The sequence below is a fragment of the Macaca nemestrina genome, chromosome 11, assembly GCF_043159975.1.
Source record: "Macaca nemestrina isolate mMacNem1 chromosome 11, mMacNem.hap1, whole genome shotgun sequence".
NCBI lineage: Eukaryota > Metazoa > Chordata > Mammalia > Primates > Cercopithecidae > Macaca > Macaca nemestrina.
In genome coordinates, this window is record NC_092135.1 from 69,257,790 (window position 1) to 69,278,292 (window position 20,503).

The following is a 20,503-nucleotide window of genomic DNA, read 5'->3' on the forward strand; positions in this document are numbered from 1 at the left end:
GACTCAAGAACTAGCCTAAACCTACCTCCCCCAAGAAACCTGATTCTTTTCCATTCTTTTTCAGAGCTGATCTCTCTCACTCTCTCTGGAACCACTATTACTACCGCTACCACTGCTATAGGATGTGTTGGGTGTGACTGGACAGCATCCCTCCCCTGTTTCTTTTTTTGATAGCAGTGTCTTCATTTTCCTTTGAAGAACTTTCTTCCATTCCAGGAAGTGAAATTTCCTTCCATTCCAGGTTGGAGTGCAGTGGTGCAATCTCAGCTCACTGCAACCTCTGCCTCCCAGGCTCAAAAGATCCTCCCGCCTCAGACTCCTGAGTAGCTGGGACCACAGGTGCGTGCCACTATCCCTGGCTAATTTTTGTATTTTTGGGAGAGACAGGGTTTTCGCCATGTTGCCCATTCTGGTGGCACCATCAATTAAGCTGCCCTGCCCCAGCCTGTTAAGAGATGAACCAATGACTAAAGCTGGACCAATGATATTCTAGAAAATTGGATTTTAAGTGAATTCAGAAAGAAAAAACAGTTGGAACTGAATTATTCCAATGATGGTTCTTTCAAGAGAGTATTCATGTCTTCTAGGTTCTGTGATTCATAATCAAATTCTGCTGTAAGTTCCCTATTTGAGTATTTGTTTGTATATTGTCTTATATCATGATTTACAGGTTTGGGATATACACATTTTGTTTTGCCAGCTGGACTCTATTTATGCTCCCTGAAGAGCATAAACAAGGCTGGGTCTTTATTGTTTGTATTATTGCATAGAATTCAGCACTCAATATGTAAGTAGTCAATAAATATTATGTAATGAGTACGAGACCAATCTTAAAAACTTCATTTCTACAAAATGTGATTTGCAAGTCAACTTATGTCCTTTTTGAAGCAAGGGAGTAAATAAATTTTTTTTTTTTTGAGACGGAGTCTTGCACTGTCACCCAGGCTGGAGTGCAGTGGTGTGATTGATCTCGGCTCACTGCAACCTCTGCTTCCCGGGTTCAAGTGATTCTCCTGCCTCAGCCTGCCAAGTAGCTGGGATTATAGGTGCCCATCACCACGCCTGACTAATTTTTTTTGTATTTTCAGTAGAGATGGGATTTTTCAGTGTTGGTCAGGCTGGTTTTGAACTCCTGACCTCGTGATCTGCTTCCTTGGCCTCCCAAAGTGCTGGGATTACAGGCTTGAGTGACTGCGCCTGGCCCTCAAGGGGATAAATACATTTTTAACTGCCACAATTTAAGAATTTTCTTGGGTATGACAGTTGTCTTAAACAGAGCTTACCACTGATACCAGAAAGGGTCTGGATTCAGCCGCCAAGAGAGGATTCTTGGATCTTGTGCAAGAAAGAATTGAGTCCATACAGTAAAGTGAAAACAAGTTTATCAAGAAAGTAAAGAATAGTGGCTCAAGCCTGTAATCCCAGCACTTTGGGAGGCCGAGACCATCCTGGCTAACACGGTGAAAAGCCGTCTCTACTAAAAAATACAAAAAACTAGCAGGGCGAGGTGGCAGGCGCCTGCAGTCCCAGCTACTCGGGAGGCTGAGGCAGGAGAATGGCGTGAACCTGGGAGGCGGAGCTTGCAGTGATCTGAGATCTGGCCACTGCACTCCAGCCTGGGCGACAGAGCCAGACTCCGTCTCAAAAAAAAAAAAAAAAAAAAAGTAAAGAATAGGCCGGTATGGTGGCTCACATCTGTAATCCCAGCACTTTGGGAGGCCGAGGCAGGCGGATCATGAGGTCAGGAGATTGAGACCATCCTGGCTAACATGGTGAAACCCCGTCTCTACTAAAAATACAAAAAAAAAAATTAGCCGGGCATGGTGGTGGGCGCCTGTAGTCCCAGCTACTCAGGAGGCTGAGGCAGAAGAATGGCGTGAACCCGGGAGGCAGAGCTGGCAGTGAGCTGAGATCATGTCACGGCACTCCAGTCTGGGTGCCAGAGCGAGACTCCATCTCAAAAAAAAAAAAAGAAAAAGAAAAAGAAAAAAAGTAAAGCATGGCTACTCCATAGGCAGAGCAGCCCCAAGGGCTACTGGTTGCCCATTTTTATGGTTATTTCTTGATTATATGCTAAACAAGGGATGGATTATTCAGGCCTCCCCTTTGTAGACCATATAGGTAACTTCCTGATGTTGCCATGACATTTGTAAATTGTCATGGCACTGGTGGGAGTGTAGCAGTGAGGATAGCCAGAGGACACTCTCATTGCCATCTTGGTTTTGGTGGCATTTGGCCGGCTTCTTCACTGCAACCTGTTTTATCAGCAAGGTCTGCATGACCTGTATCTTGTATTGACTTCCTATCTCATCCTGTGACTAAGAATGCCTTAACCTCCTGGGATTGCAGCCCAGTAGGTCTCAGCCTCATTTTACACAGTCCCTATTCAAGATGAAGTTGCGCTGGTCAAAAGTCCCTGATACAAGAGCTTGTCAGCTTACATATCTTTTTTTAAAAAATTTTGAGATGAGGTCTTACCCTGTCATTCAGTTTGGAGTGCAGTGGTACGATCTCAGCTCACTGCAACCTCTGCCTCCCAGGCTCAAGCGATCCTCCCACATCAGTCTCCCGAGTAGCTGGGACCACAGGTATGTGCCACCATGCCTGGCTAATTTTTGTATTTTTGGTAGAGACAGGGTTTCGCCATGTCCAGGCTGGTCTCGAACTCCTGACCTGAAGCGATCTGCCTGCCTCAATCTCCCAAAGTGCTGGGATTACAAGTGTGAGCCACTACACCTGGCCTAACAACATGTACATCTAAGAATAGCCTGAAAATAATGTTAGCATGGGCTATACTTCCCCAATTTTAGGAAAGGAAAGAGGAACTAAAATTCGATTTCAGGTGTCAGCCCCTGAATTAAAGAAAAAAAAGTGGGAGAAAATAGACAACAACAAGACAAAAAATAATACACTTTGACTTTGGGCTTGTTGTAGCTTTCCCTGGAAACAAGGTGTGCTTTCTCTCTGCAATCAGATGACAATGGGAAGAGTCAGACTGTGTTTGGGAACTGGTTTTCTCAGCCCAAACAAACAAACAATTTTTTTTACTTGCAAAAAATGTCAAGTTACGATTTCTCAAAATTACCTGACATAATACTAATTTAATTGAATGCTTATAAAATTCAAGAAATAAGCAAAATGGTTAGATGTAATAAATTCAAACAAGCTCGGCATATCAAGTTTTCAAAGCACAGAAAAAGGCACACTGTGCCAAACCACTTACATGTGCTTAAAATGTACAAAGGAGCTCACCTATGACAAAACAGCAGGAAACACAAATTCTCTTCTTTTTTTCTCATTGTCTTTTGAGAAACGAAAGACTTATAGTAGTCCTTGAATAGCAGTCCTCTGGCTTTGTACCTTAACATGTTACAAAGTTCAGTCTTGAGAAAGGAGTGTAGATACCATATTGGAGCTATTCTGGGTCTGGTGCAATGGTTTCTGGAATTTGCCTTGAACCCACACTCGGTGCATTTTCACTTGTTTTTTCCTATTAACTTGTAAGCGGCGATCAACCAGATTTTGCTTTTCATCTAAACTGGCTTTGCAAAACATACTGTGGACTTCCCCTGTGAGACAAAAATGGCAATAAAAGATATGACATGTGACTAGGGATGGGGGAGGTAAGGAATAGAACATTGATGGAGTAACTGACCATCTAAATTTCATTTATACAAGAAACACTCTTTAGAACAATTTGGTGAAGGAAACCAATGAAACCAAGCGAGTTTCTTCTACTTCACAAAAATACACCATGCATATAAAAATACACCTGTTTACAGACTGCCACGGCAGACATCAACAGATATATAAAACTATTGGTTGCAGCTTTCAATATTTTGAAAGGTGCTCCCTTTCTGAGTTTTTGTTGGTTTACAAAAACCCAAAATGGCAGATTATAAAAGTACTCACATAAATTTGGGAAAATCCTTGAATGCAGCATTTACTTGGCACTGTCAGAAATGCATTTTTAAAAATGAGAAATTCGTTGGGCATAGTGGCTCATGCCTGTAATCCCAGCACTTTCAGAGGCTGAAACAGGCAAATCACCTGAGGTCAGGAGTTAGAGACCACCCTGGTGAAACCCCATCTCTAATAAAAATACAAAAATTACCTAGGTATGGAGGTGGGTGCCTGTAATCCCAACTACTTGGGAGGCTGAGGTGGGAGAATCGTTTGAACTGGAGAAGTGGAGACTGCAGTGAGCTGAGATTGTGCCACTGCACTCCAGCCTAGGCAACAGAGGGAGACTCTATCTCAAAAAAAAAAAAAAGAGAGAAATTAGCTAAAGATGAGTAATTTTCCTTCTTTCTATTTTGAAAATGTACTGTTTTTTTAGACATAAGGTTCATTCTGCTGCCCAGGCTGGAGCACAGTGGTCCAATCATACCTCACTGTAGCCTCATCTGCCCTGGCTCAAGTGATCCTCCCACCTTAGCCTCCCAAGTAGCTGGGACTACAGGTATGCACCACCAGCCCAGCTAATTTAAAAAAATTTGTTTTGTAGAGACAGAGTCTCGTCTAGGCTGGTCTCAAATTCCTGGCTTCAAGCAATCTTCTCACTTTCACCTCCCAAAGTGATGGAATTACAGGTGAGCACCCCTGTGATGGGCCAAGATAAGTAATTTTCTATAAACTTATCAAATGTCCTCCTCTGGTTGTGGTATATCATCAATTTTTTTCATATCTAGGCTAACAATATCTCCAAAATGGAACAGCCTTCACCTTCATCTGGGTATGAGGGTAAAACAAGAGCCTCTTTAAAGCAGTTTCAACTGGAAAAAGATTAAAAAATAAACGGCCATTTTCAACCTTTTATGTAGACCAGTTATAAGCATCAAAGTATGAAGACATCTAATGCTTAATCAATGATAGAAGCCTCAGTTTTATAGCTTCTGAGCTATAATCTATGAGATAATAACAAGAACAATTATGACCAATCATTTCCTCTTGTAGATTAGCATACCTTTTATAAAGAAATATGCTCTGGTACCATCTCCTCGAACATAAAAATTTTCAGATAAACAACATTCTGAAAAAAATTGTGAAAAGAGAGACTTTTAAGGGTATTCCTTAAAAAAAAGAAACAACAACTAAATACTTTGATGTGAAATATAATCAAGGCATCTTTAGAACACTTAAAAATAACCTCAAACTGAATATACTATTACCCTTTTTAAAACGAAGCTGAGTCTTATCATATCTTCCATAGTCTCGAAATAACAGCATTCCCCCAGGTTTCAGTAACTTGGACAGTCGGTTTACAACACCTTGCATCCTTTGAAAACAAAGTATTAAAAAGATACCCAGTTTGTGGAAATCTTGTTTTATATGCTAGCTTTAACTTTGTTGAAGACAAAATAAGAAAAGCTTGATAAGGCCAAAGAAATCTAAACCATAAACGTAAGGCTAACAAAAATAAAAATATTTTGTAAAGAAGGAAAAAAGAATACCAACTTGCTAAATGACTAGATTCAAAAGTCCTAGAGTATCAAGAAATCACCCAAATGGCCAGAGTGTAACTTCACAGAGCTTGATGTATGATGTCAAAGCTAAACTTCAAAACCACAGATGTTTCCTGGTACTTACAGAAAATGAAGGTAGTTCTGAGACAGATAAAAACTGAGTGTGCTTCATTTTTCTTGCAAGATAAAAAATATGACAAAGCCATCCCAAGTTGTACATATCTAAAGAGGGAATATCTTTCCTCCAAAATGAGCTCATTCTCCTTTTGACTTCTTTATTTAGTTCAGAGGTACCACCATCATTCACCTCATGAAGAGAAATTATTTTTCTTCCACTATCCTCTCCATTGGCCATAAAATTCTATGTCCTCTTTAATTTTTATTTTTAATGACATCTTTGATATTTCCTGTCTTTTTTGTTTCCCATTGGTACTCCCTTAGTACCAACCTCTATATCCTGAGGCCTGGAAACAAATCTGCTTCCTAACACGCTGTATTATTCTCCCTGTCAATCCTTCCTGCATGTTACCGATGAATAATTCTGTTTAAAATGATAATTTTGTCAAATCATCTCCTTGCTCAAAAACTTTCATGATTTTAATCCATAGGATAAAATTTTAGTATCTTAGTTGAGCTCTTAAGATCTCCTACTACTGACCCCAATTAATCTTTCCAACAGTTTTCCAATCTGAAGCAGCTCCCCTAGCCAAACTGTCATGCTTGGCCCTGAGCAGCCTCTGCCTTTGCTCACATGGTTCTTCCTCAAAGAATCCTCTCCTCCTTACTGTCTGCCTATTTAAATTTTATTCACATTCCAAGCCTAGTTCAACATCAGGGAGCCTTTGCTTTTCTCCTTTACTGTTTATTCTACTTATCTGGCTTTCAGTCAAATGTAATCCCTTATAGCTGCTCTTGATTTAGTGTTTTTCGCTAAGTGTTCATGGCTTTATGTGTGATTATGGGCCAGGGATGGCATAGATTTCAGATCTCATATTCATTCTGAGTGACGGCATTGGCTGCCTACAGAGCTCTGAGAAGGACTCATAAAGCTCATTGGGAGTTACAGAGTACAAAATCGATTATCAATGTCTGCCATGGGCAGAGAATGGTAAATGCAAGCTTGTGTGCTAAGTCCTTGTTGTCTCTGCCTTATCTAAGCTACTTAAAGCTGCTGAGGTTTTCTTATTTGAAAAAAATGAAAAGTTTGAATCAGATAATCTGTAAATTCCTTTCAATTAAGACATTGTTCAGTGGAATAGTGAGGTAAAACTCAGATTATGTCATATTACGAAGGAAGCAGATACTGAGAAAATGAAAGCAACTATAAAATAAGAGAGAAGTAGGACAGAAGGAGGTGGCATGATTAGGTGAAAAGCCCTTTTTAAAGAACTAGAACATAAGGACATAAAAGAAAAAAAGAAACGTATTTTTTGTTTGTTTTATTACAGGTTATTTTCACACTGTGCTTATATCGTAGGCTTTGCCAATGAAGGAAAATCATATCTAAACCTTAAAATATTCACTTTCAGGATAAATATTTTATGTACATAGCAAAATCTTTCTGTAATTGTTAGTAAAACAAGCATGAAACTAAAATGCAGAAAAATAAACAAACACTTTAAAATGTAGCTGCCTCCTCCTGCACATCCTTTCCTCTCAGCTATCCTTTAATGTCTGGGGTTGAGGATAAAGGTAAGGAAGGGGAGCTACTTTTCTTGATAATCTCATCTTGGTTCATAGTGCAGCTCCCGATACAATTCCTGAGAACTGCAGGTGGGGGTGGGCTGGGGGTGAGATGGACAAGACAGGAATGGTATGAAGCCCCTTTTCTTTCTTCACCCTACTTGGGCCAACTCTGCTGTCTTCACTTATCTCTGGATAGAGGGAGAGGAAAAGGAAAAGAAGAGACAAAAAATGTATAGACTGCCTGCTTTATGCTTGGCTCTGTAATATTTTATTTTATTTTATTTTATTTTATTTATTTTTTTTGAGACAGAGTCTCACTCTATCGCCCAGGCTGGAGTGCAGTGGCTATGATCTCGGCTCACTGCAAGCTCCGCCTCCTGGGTTCACGCCATTCTCCTGCCTCAGCCTCCCGAGTAGCTGGGATTACAGGCGCCTGCCACCACGCCCGGCTAATTTTTTGTATCTTTAGTAGAGACAGGGTTTCACCGTGTTAGCTAGGACGGTCTCGATCTCCTGACCTTGTGATCTGCCTGCCTCAGCCTCCCAAAGTGCTGGGATTAGAGGTGTGAACCACTGCGCCCGGCCAGCTCTGTAATATTGTGTACTTCCATTTCAGTGACAAGAAGGACAACTCACTCTTCTTTTGTAACCACCTACAATTTATTCCCATTTAAGCTGGGTCCTCCAGACTCAGGATCTAGCCAAATTGCTTGCCACTTACTTGTGCCTGAATTTTCCAAGCTACCAAGATGCTACTTTTCTAGAACTTTTCTGGGGTTGAATCTACTACTATAGTCCTAAGTGACACTATAGACATTGCCTTGCCTTTAGTTTTTTCTTTTTTTGAGACAGGGTCTTACTCACTGTCACCCAGGCTAGAGTACAGTGGCGTGATCTTGGCTCACTGCAACCTCCATCTCCCAGGTTCCAGCGATTCTCCTGCCTCAGCCTCCAAAGTAGCTGGGATCAAAGGCGTGTGGTACCACGCCCAGCTAATTTTTGTATTTTTATTATTTATTTATTTTTTTGAGATGGAGTCTCACTCTGTCTTGCTCAAGGCTGGAATACAGTGGCACGATCTCTGCACAGTGCAGTCTCTGCCTTCCAGTTTCAAGCAATTCTCCTGTCTCAGCCTCGCAAGTAGCTGGGACTACAGGTGTGTGCCACCACACCCGGCTAATTTTGTATTTTTGGTAGAGACGGGGTTTCACTATGTTGGCCAGGCTGGTCTTGAATTCCTGACCTCAGGTGATCCACCTGCCTTGGCCTCCCAAAGTACTGGGATTACAGGCATGAGCCACAGCACCCAGCTTTTTATTTGTTTTTTGAGACAAGGTCTTGCTTTGTCGCCCAGGCTGGAGTGCAGTGGTGCAATCTTGGCACACTGCAACCTTCACCTCCTGGGTTCAAACGACCCTTCTGCCTCAGCCTCCCCAGTAGCTAGGATCACAGGCCTGTGCCACCACAACCAGCTAATTTTTCTATTTTTAGTAGAGATGGGGGTTTCACCATGTTGGCCAGGCTGGTCTTGGACTCCTGGCCTCAAGTGATCCTCCTGCCTCGGCCTCCCAAAGTGTTGGGATTACAAGTGTGAGCCACTGCTCCTGGCCTGCCTTGCCTTTTTTTTTTTTTTTTTTTTTTTGAGATGGAGTCTTGCTCTGTTGCCCAGGGCAGTGTGCAGTGGTGTCATCTCGGTTCACTGCAACCTCTGCCTCCTAAGTTCACGCCATTCTCCTGCCTCAGTCTCCCGAGTAGCTGGGACTACAGGCACCCACCACCATGCCCGGCTAATTTTTAAAAATATTTTTAGTAGAGATGGGGTTTCACTGTGGTAGCCAGGATGGTCTCCATCTCCTGACCTCGTGATCCGCTCACCTCGGCCTCCCAGAGTGCTGGGATTACAGGGGTGAGCCACCGTGCCCGGCCCGGCCTGCCTTGCCTTTTAAAAAAATTTACTATTGTCCCTTTTCTATTCATTCACCTTATTTTTCGATCATTTCTATGTAGGTAAGACAGTGGTCACTGTCATGATACATCTAAATTCATTTTATAATAAATAGAATGAAATGCTATATGATAGACACAATCTTCCCAAGGCATCTGCTTTCTCTTCTCTTTTTTTTTTGAGACAGAGTTTCACTCTCATTGCCTAGACTGAAGTGCAATGGCACAGTCTCAGCTCACTGCAACCTCCACCTCCTGAGTTCAAGCAATTCTCCTGCCTCAGCCTCCCAAGTCGCTGGGATTACAGGCACCCACCACCATGCCTGGCTAATTTTTATATTTTTCAGTAAAGACGACGTTTCACCATGTTGACCAGGCTGGTCTGGAACTCCTGACCTCAGGTGATCCACCCACCTCGGCCTCCCAAAGTGCTGAGATTATAGGCATGAACCACTGCACCCAGCCTTTCTCTTCTCTTTAACATTCAATTCAAATCACGAGAAAATACATTATCTGAACTAATTTCAAATAGTCTTTTTGTGGCTATGTGTAGAATTTAAATGTTTCTTGTTATGGGTATCAAATGGGAAATCTTGTTCTCTATCCGCCTCCTCCATCCTTTTAACTGTTCATATGAGGATACCAAACACATAGATGACATCTTTCTATTAGTACCTGAACAATGCCTACAGTCTAAACAGATTAGCAGAAAGAAATAGGTTATAGAAACTGGGAGGAAACAGTAGCTTCATAAAACCTGACATACCTCACTAGGTGCTAATGTATCTTATTTCAGATTTATTTGGAAATGGAATTTATTCTTCTACAAGTAATCAAAGTGCTCACTTCTCAATGGGAAGTAAAAGAATTATAAAGGTCCTAGTGGCCTTTTAATTGCAAAGAAATAAGCACATGGTGACTCAGTTTCTATGGAAAAAGGTCATCATACTCATCAAACAAAAAGTGGTTGACGCCAAGTCTGTATCTCCTACCAGGAAACTATGAGAACCCAATGTTAAGAAACCTTATGAAAGCACAGACCTGATACTTACCCTTTAATACATAGAAGGTGGCAAGATTTAAGAAAGGTAATCATTTTAATTGCTGGTAATATCTCTTTATGTTTTCTCTCTGGAGAAAAGCTATGTTTATAGTTTTAAAACACTGTATGAAACTTTAAGTCATAAATATTTAAATGATGGCATCAGGCTAACCTTAGATCATAAAGGTCCAAGGATAATCTGGCAAATCTTAATAACTCCTAATTCCCTAGTGTGCTTCTTTAGAACAAAATTTTTAAAGCCCATCAACAGGCCTGTGTGAAGCCAAACAGATCCCAAGCCCACCTCTTCATGAACATTCAGGAAGACACTACACTAAAGATGTTTGTTTCTGATCGCCAAGTACAATTTCCCTCTTGGGAGTCTATTAGATTGTTCTGAATTTGTAATTTCCTTGAAGCACTGTCACTTTTAATAGGTATGTGTCTTGCCAGAATATGCTCACTTCATTCTGACAGTGACAGAAAGCTCATTAATGAAGTAGTCTGACCAGTTTCTGTCTAAAAGTACGAAGAAAGGAAAAACTGCCATTAAAAGGCTCCATATTATACATAATGTCGCTCACTAAATAATAAATTCAAAAATTGTCATTTTTGCTTTGATAGTTCTGAAAACCACTACTGATAAAGGAGCTTTACACATCTGCTTTGCCCTTTCGTCTTCATTTACCTGTCAGGATGAATAGAAGAGAGCACAAAGACAGGGAGAATGACATCCAGGATCCCATCTGGAAAAGGGTAAGGTAAGCCATCATCACATACATCATGAACAAAGGCAAAACACTGGGCTGCTCTGTAGGACGAGTGTGACTGTCATGATAAAGGAACAGAAAGCAAAAAGAGGACTTAGTAGACTTCCGGGTTTTTTTTTTTTTAATAAAAAGGTCAAAATTTTAACCTTTTCTCCCAAAAGCCTTTCCTCTGTCAATCTGAACACTTTTTTCCAATTCAGTATTGTTAGCTTATTTCCAGCTGCCCTAAAAAAATTAAGGCTAGCTCTTGGCCTTGATAACAAATATCCTTCGCAATCCCTTTTTAACTTTAAAAGTAGAGGAGGGTATTCTGAGTTAGCAGATAGTATTATTAGAGGTCTGCTCTGGGTTGCTGTTTCTGAACTTAAAGACGTTCTGCTTGGACTACAATTATTCATGGGCAGGTATACATTCTAAATTTTGTAGGTCAGTACCCTTTCTGGTCATTTCTTATGTGCTGTTGGCCTTTCTTTCTCTTTCTTTCTTTCTCTCTCTCTCTCTCTCTCTCTCTCTCTTTCTTTCTTTCTTTCAGACAGATTCTTTCTATGTCACCAGGCTGGAGTGCAATGGTGTGATCTTGGCTCACTGCAACCTCTGCCTCCCGGGTTCAAGCCATTCTCCTGCCTCAGCCTCCCGAATAGCTGTGACTACAGGCATGTGCCACCACACCCAGCTAATTTTTTTATTTTTAGTAGAGATGGGTTTCACCATGTTGGCCAGCCTGGTCTCGAACTCCTGACCTCAGGTGATCTGCCCACCTCGGCCTCCCAAAGTGCTGGGATTACAGGCATGAGCCACCACGCCCCACCTCTAGTGATCTTAAAATCAAAACAACTTTATTTTTCTGGGGTAATACCTTAGGCATCAGTTGGTATGATTCCTGGGAGTAGCATACCTTTATGAGCTCCCCAGCTCCAGAAGCAAAATCACAACAATACAGAAAGGACTCTGGAGAGTTCCTATGAAGATGGAAGAAATATTTATTTATTTTTTTGGAGACAAGGTCTTGCTCTGTTCCCCAGGTTGGAGTACAGTAACGCGACCATAGCTCACTATAACCTTGAGCTCTTGGGCTCTAGCGATTGTCCTTCCTCAGCCTCCTGAGTAGCTAGGACTACAGATGTGCCTTACCATGCCCAGCTAATTTTAGATTTTTTTGTAGAGATGGGGTCTCACCATGTTGCCCAGGCTGGTCTTGAACTATTGTTCTCAAATGATCCTCCTGCCTCAGTCTCTCAAACTGTCAGGATCATAGGTGTAAGCCCCTGTGCTCGGCCAGGAGAAATATTTACATCTGGAGTCCAGAAATGCTCAAACTAGAGAAGAAAGGAAACTGTAGGTCTGACTCGTTAATAAGTATTTCCACCCCCACCCCTCAGCTTTTTTTTGAGACAGGGTCTCGCTCTGTCACCCAGGCTGGAGCACAGTGGCACAATCACAGGTCACTGCAGCCTCGACCTCTGGGGCTCAAGTGATTCTCCCGCCTCATCCTCCTGAGTAGCTGGAACTACAGATGCATGCCACTGTGCCTGGCCAATAGGCGATATGATTTTTAATTGGCCTCTTCTTAACTTAAATATGTTCTGTTTGGCCTTTATTTGAAATTCAGTAATGATGGCTGGTTCATGGTTACTAAGGCAGTCATATACTCTGAAATTTGTAGGCCAGTACTCCTCCTGATTATACTGTGTATGCTGGTATCAAATAATCATTGCATCATGTTGCTTAGTACCATGTCTGAACTACAGAAAGAGTTCAGCATGTCATTAAACAGTAAGGATGGTCCTGGCTCTCATGGGTTTTCTAGTCTAGTTGGCAACATAATTGGTTTTATACAACTTCTACAGGGGTGTGGAGAGGGCCAGCACCCTGAGGTATAAGTCTTAAAATTTCTGAAGGAGGAGGTTAATATCGTTAAGTGACAAGAAGGGGAAATGGTTGAAGAGTTTAGAAGTGGGAGTAACATGCAGGGATGAGAAGCAGCACTAATCCTGAGAGCCCAAACTGGTATATGGCAGGATAAAAAGGTGGGCCTTGAAGCATATCATTAAGACTTCTAATCTGACTCAAGAAGCATTCCAAGCAAGGCGAACTTCTAAATAAATATGGAATACAAGCCCAAATATGCATTTAGCAAAATCTGACCCAGGCTCAGGTTATACTCTTTTTTTTATTTTTGAGATGAAGTTTCGCTCTTGTTGCCCAGGCTGGAGTGCAATGGCACGATCTCGGCTCACTGCAGTCTCTGCCTCCTGGGTTCAAGCAATTCTCCTGCCTCGCCTCCCAAGTAGCTGAGATTACAGGCATGCACTACCACAGCCGGCTAATTTTGTATTTTTAGTAGAGATGGGGTTTCACCATGTTGGTAAGGCTGGTCTTAAACTCCTGACCTCAGGTGATCCACCCACCTCGGACTCCCAAAGTGCTGGGATTACAGGAGTGAGCCACTGTGCCTGGCCTCAGATTATATTCTTAAAGGCAACTCATTGATGAATAACTATGTTAACATATAATTCACTCATTCTATGGCACTAGGGATTTGCATTCATTTTAAGATCTATCCAAATAAGTTAAAGTATGATGAATAGGATTTGTTTATGAAAAGCTAACCTGAATCAAAGTTAAATCAAAGTTACTGAATCAAAGTTAAAACTTGTACTGCTTGGTCTTTTCTCATCTGTCAAACAAAAATAGCACTTTACTTCTACATGTTCCCCTGTTGTTTCCTATGAAATCCATGTAATTGTGACTTGTAATTTGCTGGGTGGTTTGAAATATATTTGAAATGTTATCAGCAAACACTCAGATACATGTAGCACTATGTGGCTAAAGGTTAAGGGCAAGGGCTTTGGAACCAGACTGCCTAAGGTTTGATTCTCAGCTTTACTACTTAGTTGCGTGACCTTGGGCTAGTTGCTTAATCTCTTCTTTAATTCAGTCCCCTCATCTTTAAAAAAGAGATAAACATGGCATCTAAGATGGTTGTTTGAAGTGAATGGATTCTTATAGCTAAAGTTTCCAGAAAGGTGTCTGACTCAGAGTAAGCACTCAATAAATGTTAGTCATTATTATAATTGTTGTTGCTATTATTATCGTCACTATTATTATTAAAGGAGATTGCTTTTGCCTTCCAGGAACTTAAACACTAACATAGTCCTCTAAAACAAAACAAAACAAAACAAAACTAAACAAAACCCAAAAAACTTCCATATAGCTCAAAATGCTTTTCTGGACACTGGTATGTCTAGCTCATTATAAAAGGTTTGCAGTCTACCTGTGGGCAGTAAAAAACCGAATACCCATAAGATATAGAACAGTCTAGGAGCTAAAGGAAAGCATGTGCTATTTGCCATGTGTCCTGCCAGGGTGGCAGCATGACCTCTGAAATGGAATTCCCACTGCATCAGCAGCCCAGGTTGATGTCTTGTGACCACTCAATGACTTCCCAGAACCTTTCTGTAAAATCAGCTGACTACCTTGGCCCTTCTCCCAGCAAACAGGTGTAAATATCACTACTACCATCACACCACCAAGGACTCTCTTGGCAGGGGTTTATGAATTAAATGATCCTTGGAGAATGATATGACCTCTTCATTTTAGAGGTCTAATTATGGTAAAATATTCTGAAAATGTAAAACATTAATCCTATACTCTCTAAAAGTAGTAAAACATAATTTCTTAAGCAGAAAAAAAAAAGTCTAATCATTCCTTTGGAAGGCTAATCACTGGTTGCCTTTTAAAGATGAATTAATTATCTCAGGTTATTGAGCTACAGTAATTTCTAAAACACGGGTAAGAGGGAAAGAAAGACACAGCCAAAAAGAAGGAGTTAGGGAGTGAGGAACCAAGAGCTTGCAATTACAAGCTGAAGGGAGAAGCAGAGAGGTGAAAAATGTAACTAGCAAGTGGGGGAATCAGAGATATTAATCAGGTAATATGTATTGAGCTCTAACTATGCTGTACTGTTAGGCAACCTGGGAAATCAGATTAGGATAAAATATGTCCTCTGCCTTAAGGAATATAAAAAGTGGTTGGAGAGACAAGGCATAAAGAAATGACACGCTAAATAATACCTTGAGATCAGTCATAAAGTAACACACAATCAACTGCCATTGTAGTGTATTTATGTGTATTATAAGCTCAGAGATCACTGGGGTAAAGGAATATGGGTATGTGACATAAGGAAATTGGAAATTTCAGCCCAGAAACTAGAAAAAGGAAAACAAAACTAACAAAAACACAAAGAGAAAGGACATTCAGAACTGTAAATTTACCAGTATCACACATGCCTGGCCACATTAGCTGGTTATTAAATAATAGTAGGGAATTACTCGCTATTCATTATGTTAGATTTACAACAATATTAGAGAGTATACTAAGTTTTGGGAACTATATCCCAAATAATCAAAGACAAAGTGTCATGATGTTGGCATTATATTGGTAATTGTTGAATTGAGGTGGTGGGCATATGGAAATTCACTGTACTCTTTGCTTTTCTGAATGCTTTATTTTTTATTAAAAAATTTTTTTTTGAGACAGAGTCTCTTGCTCTGTCACCCAGGCTGGAGTGGGTGTGATCTCAGCTCACTGCAACCTCTGCCTTCCGGGTTCAAGCGATTCTCCTGCGTCAGCCTCCTGAGTAGCTAGGATTACAAGTGTGCACCACCACACTCAGCTAATTTTTGTAATTTTAGTAGAGACAGGGTTTCATCATGTTGGCCAGGGGGTCTTGAACTCCTGACCTCAAGTGATCTGCCTGCCTTGTCCTCCCAAAGTGTTGGGATTACGGGTATGAGCCACCGCACCAGGCCCCAGATGCTTTTACATTTTCATAATAAAAAATTTAAAAGATCACATCATTTAAAAATATGCATAAAGACTGAAAGGAATTAAAACAAAAATTTTGTCATTGGCTATGTTAGGATGATGGGGATGAGTGATTCCCTCCCTCCCCTTTCCCTCTAATGAAAATGTTCTGCAACGTGCTAATGCTGATTTTATAATGGAAAAATAATGTGTAAACTTAAAAAAGAACAGAGCTTGGCAGACTGGCCATAGATAAAAGGTGTTTGAAGAGTTTTGTGTGTTCATCATGGAAAGAGTAAAAGACAGAGGTGAAATGCTGAACAGGAAGGGTGAGCCTGGAGCAAATCTCTGTCTCTGTAGTCAAACTCTGCTTTTTTTTTTTTTTTTTTTCTCGTGAGACGAAGTCCTGCACTGTTGCCTGGGCTGGAGTACAGTGGTGCATCTCAGCTCACTGCAAGCTCCACCTCATGGGTTCAAGTGATTCTCCTGTCTCAGCTTCCCGAGTAGCTGGGATTACAGGTGCCTGCCACCACACCCAGCTAATTTTTTGTATTTTTAGTAGAGATGGGGTTTTACCATATTGGCCAGGCTGGTTTTGAACTCCCGACCTTGTGATTTGCCTGCCTCAGCCTCCCAAAGTGCTGGGATTACAGGCACGAGTCACTGCGCCCAGCTGCTTTTTTGAGTCTTAGGATGAGTTGCTGCTACCTCCAAATAATTTTAAGCCTAGACACAATGATTTGGCATGCAAACATCTTACATAGGGTGTTGCTTCAGAAGGGATGACAAAATGAGGGTTAAGTTGTAAGCTTTACATTCAGTTCTCTATATGTAAAATGACATCTAAGTATCCAGGAAGAGTAAATAAGCTCTGAAGTTTAGCAGTTCACAGCTCAGTGGAAGGATGAACTCACTTCCTCTTTTTTTTTTTTTTTTTTTTTGAGTCTGAGTTTTGCACTTGTTGCCCAGACTGGAGTGCAATGATGCAGTTGGGTCACTGCAACCTCCGCCTCCTGGTTCAAGCAGATTCTCCTGCCTCACCCTCCCAAATAGCTGGGATTACAGGCATGTGCCACCATGCCTGGCTAATTTTGTATTTTTAGTAGAGGCGGGGTTTCACTGTGTTGGTCAGGCTGGTCTCGAACTCCGGACCTCAAGTGATCCACCCACCTCAGTCACCCAAAGTGCTGGGATTACAGGCATGAGCCACCATGCCTGGTCCGCTTCCTCTTTTCTTATTCTCTCATACATATACACATAAGCTTAAAAAATTACTTCAAAACAATGATGGACAACCCATGGCTATGAAACACTATGTTCAGAGTAATTCCCAGTTCACATGAAAGTAGACATTGAGATTAAGACATTTCTTTTGAAATTTGCTTGAGCCACTGTTCATATAAGAATTAGAAACACTACTGGCACACACATGACAATATTTTCCCAGAATTTCTCAACATTCCATAAATATGTAAAATTCTGTAGAAAGAAAACTCTTAAAACTCACTGCAAAGTGTTCAAAATTGGAAACACACTATTTCCAGCTCCACAACCAACCTAAAATCAAAAGAACAAGCAAATATCAAAAAAGCAAGGTTAAATTTTTGTCACCAATGTCAGATTTTCTATTAAACAAAAAAACAATTAGACTCATTGGATCTCTGGGTTCAGTAGAGTTTGCTAAACTCAAAAGCAATGAAATAAATCACAGGAATAAACATTAAGAAATCTGACTATGGAAACGTTTAAAATTTTTACACAACAAAACCCAAAATAAACCAAATTAAAAAATAACCAATACTCTGTGAAGAAAACTGCAATATATATGATAAAGGGCAGGGCTCATTAGAAAGAAAAGGATAAGCAGAGAAAAAAAATGGACAAAACACAAAAGAAGTACAAATGATTCTAAACATTTGAATTATGTGACCTACTTAGTAATCAAAGAAATGCATATTAAAACAAGGCACAATTTTTGTCTAACAAAGTGGGAAACATTAAAATAATATTTCAATCAATGAGGGTGTGATGAAACAGACATACACCATCATGGAATGGTATTAGTACAACTTCTTAGAAAGCAAGTGGGCAATATGTTTTAAAAGTATCAAAAACTTCATAAATTATGAACTAGAAAATCTAAGCTAAAACAATAAAAGAAAATGCAGCTAAAGTCTATACCCAAAGATGTTTGCTTCAGAAAACCTGAAAAAACTAAAATGTCCAGTAGTGTGAAAATAGATAGGTAAAATTATAGTACTCCACATAGTAAAATATTTTCTAGCCATGAAAATATAGAGAATTTTTAAAGATAGTGAAAACTGCTTATGATACCATGTTAAATAGAAACAAACAAAACTTAGAATACATGTACAGTAATAAACAAAAGAAGAAAAAGGTCAGCCGGGCGCCATGGCTCCTGCCGGTAATCCCAGCACTTTGGGAGTCTAAGGCGGGCGGATCACCTGAGGTCAGGAGTTCAAAACCAGCCTGGCCAACATGGCGAAACCCTGTCTCTACTAAAAATACAAAAAAATTAGCTGGGTGTGGTGGCAGGCGCCTGTAATCCCAGCTACTCGGGAAGCTGAGGCAGGAGAATCGCTTGAACCCAGGAGGCAGAAGCTGCAGTGAGCTAAGATGGCACCACTGCACTCCAGCCTGGGCAACAAGAACAAAACTCTTGTCTCAAAAAAAAAAAAAAAAGGCCGGGCGCGGTGGCTCAAGCCTGTAATCCCAGCACTTTGGGAGGCCAAGACGGGCGGATCACGAGGTCAGGAGATCGAGACCATCCTGGCTAACACAGTGAAACTCCGTCTCTACTAAAAATACAAAAACTTAGCCAGGCGAGGTGGCAGGCGCCTGTAGTCCCAGCTACTCGGGAGGCTGAGGCAGGAGAATGGCGTGAACCCGGGAGGCGGAGCTTGCAGTGAGCTGAGATCCGGCCACTGCACTCCAGCCTGGGTGACAGAGCGAGACTCCGTCTCAAAAAAAAAAAAAAAAACAAAAACTAAAAAAAAAAAAAAAAGAAGAAGAAGAAAAAGGTCACTAAAATGTTAATGGTGGTTAAATCCTTTGTTCGTAGGATTGGTGATAATTTATCTCCTCGTTAGCAAATTTTCTCTAATCAGTATACATTGCCTTTAAAATCAGAAAGACAGGGTTTAGTTGTAAAAATAGAAAACCAAGGTTACACCAGATTATAGCAAATTATATATCTCACTTATTTCTATTTCGCCTAAAAAGGGGTAATAACAAAGAGTAAAAATTAAGGCCAAAACTTCATTAGTACTTAAAACTAACCTCAGATTAAAATGAAAACAGACAATTTTTTTTTAAAAAAAAGCACAACAAAACCAAATTTAAACCACAAGCTTAAAACTTGACTGATTAAAAGACATGAGTCCCTTAAATATTATTTATGCACCAAAGTATACTGAATGCTTATTTAGATTTGATAGTTCTCTACCGAAAAAAAATCTGCATTATCAATAAAGTAATACAGAATGTACATTTTCAAATTATTTGTCACCTCCCATTTTTGTCCCTTAAGCACAGTACCTCTAGTATCCTGAAAGTGGCATTGCTACCGGGAAACAATCCAGTCTAGGTTGGAAAAATCAGATTCTGTTTTGCTTTGACCTTCTGAAGAGCCAGAACTTTTCTCATAATGATTTTTTTTCTTCAGGCATAGTAGGACAGTGCATTCTTGAGAAACAATTTGTAGCACTCGTATTTACAAGATCCCATGATGATTCTCTCGCCTTCTCTTCAGGTTTTTGATCTACTGGAAGAATTTCAGGAAATTCCCTCAACAGCCAATTACGATCCTTGAAAAACTTATTCTTATGAATCTTGTAAAATGTGTCCCAGTATTTACTAGCTTCTCTCTCATACTTAACTAAAATAAAGAGGAAAAAGAAAGATTTATTTCACTATGAATTATATTTACTATTAGCTACTATCTTGATAATTAAATATTGTTAAACATATACATTATCATTTATGACAATTATATTTACTAGTGAATAACTTTAATATTATATTTTGATAAAAGGTTGAAACTACAGAGCTTTAATTCTCTCAAAATGTGTCAAAATGTGGGATATTTAGTCCTATCCCTGTAAATCTGCTTCTATCTTAATAGTTTAGCCAATTTTTGTGAGAAATATAATCATGGCAAACAACTTTCTAATTTTGTTATCTTTTTTTTTTTTTTTGAGACGGAGTCTCACTCTGTCGCCCGGGCTGGAGTGCAGTGGCATGATCTTGGCTCACTGCAAGCTCTGCCTCCCAGGTTCATGCCATTCTGCCTCAGCCTCCCAAGTAGCTGGGATTACAGGCCCCCGCCATTGGGCCCAGCTAATTTTTTGTATTTTTAGTAGAGACGGGGTTCACCGTGGTCTCAATCTCCTGACCTCATAATCTGCCCACTTTGGCCTCCCAAAGTGCTGGGATTACAGGCATAAGCCACCGCGCCCAGCCTAATTTTGTTATCTTAACAATCACGCCTGTAATCCCAGCACTTTGGGAGGCCGAGACGGGCGGATCACGAGGTCAGGAGATCGAGACCATCCTGGCTAACACGGTGAAACCTCGTCTCTACTAAAAATACAAAAATCATTAGCCGGGCGAGGTGGCGGCGCCTGTAGTCCCAGCTACTCGGGAGGCTGAGGCAGAAGAATGGCGTGAACCCGGGAAGCGGAGCTTACAGTGAGTCGATCGCGCCACTGCACTCCAGCCTTGGCGACAGAGCGAGACTCCGTCTCAAAAAAAAAAAAAAAAAAAAAAAA

General features: G+C 40.6%; 1 protein-coding gene across 1 annotated transcript in view; it reads right to left on the reverse strand.

Moving 5' to 3' along the window:
• Window positions 1–20,503, reverse strand: part of LOC105483247 (methyltransferase 8, tRNA N3-cytidine) — a 225,457-nt gene that overhangs the window by 152,029 nt on the left and 52,925 nt on the right. The window contains 9 exon segments of the mRNA XM_071072927.1: window positions 3,253–3,569; window positions 4,967–5,032; window positions 5,172–5,278; window positions 10,826–10,965; window positions 11,803–11,866; window positions 17,221–17,270; window positions 19,272–19,314; window positions 19,316–19,389; window positions 19,391–19,611. Of these exon segments, the coding sequence (XP_070929028.1) occupies window positions 3,379–3,569; window positions 4,967–5,032; window positions 5,172–5,278; window positions 10,826–10,965; window positions 11,803–11,866; window positions 17,221–17,270; window positions 19,272–19,314; window positions 19,316–19,389; window positions 19,391–19,611 (956 nt within the window). The 3' untranslated portion in view covers window positions 3,253–3,378.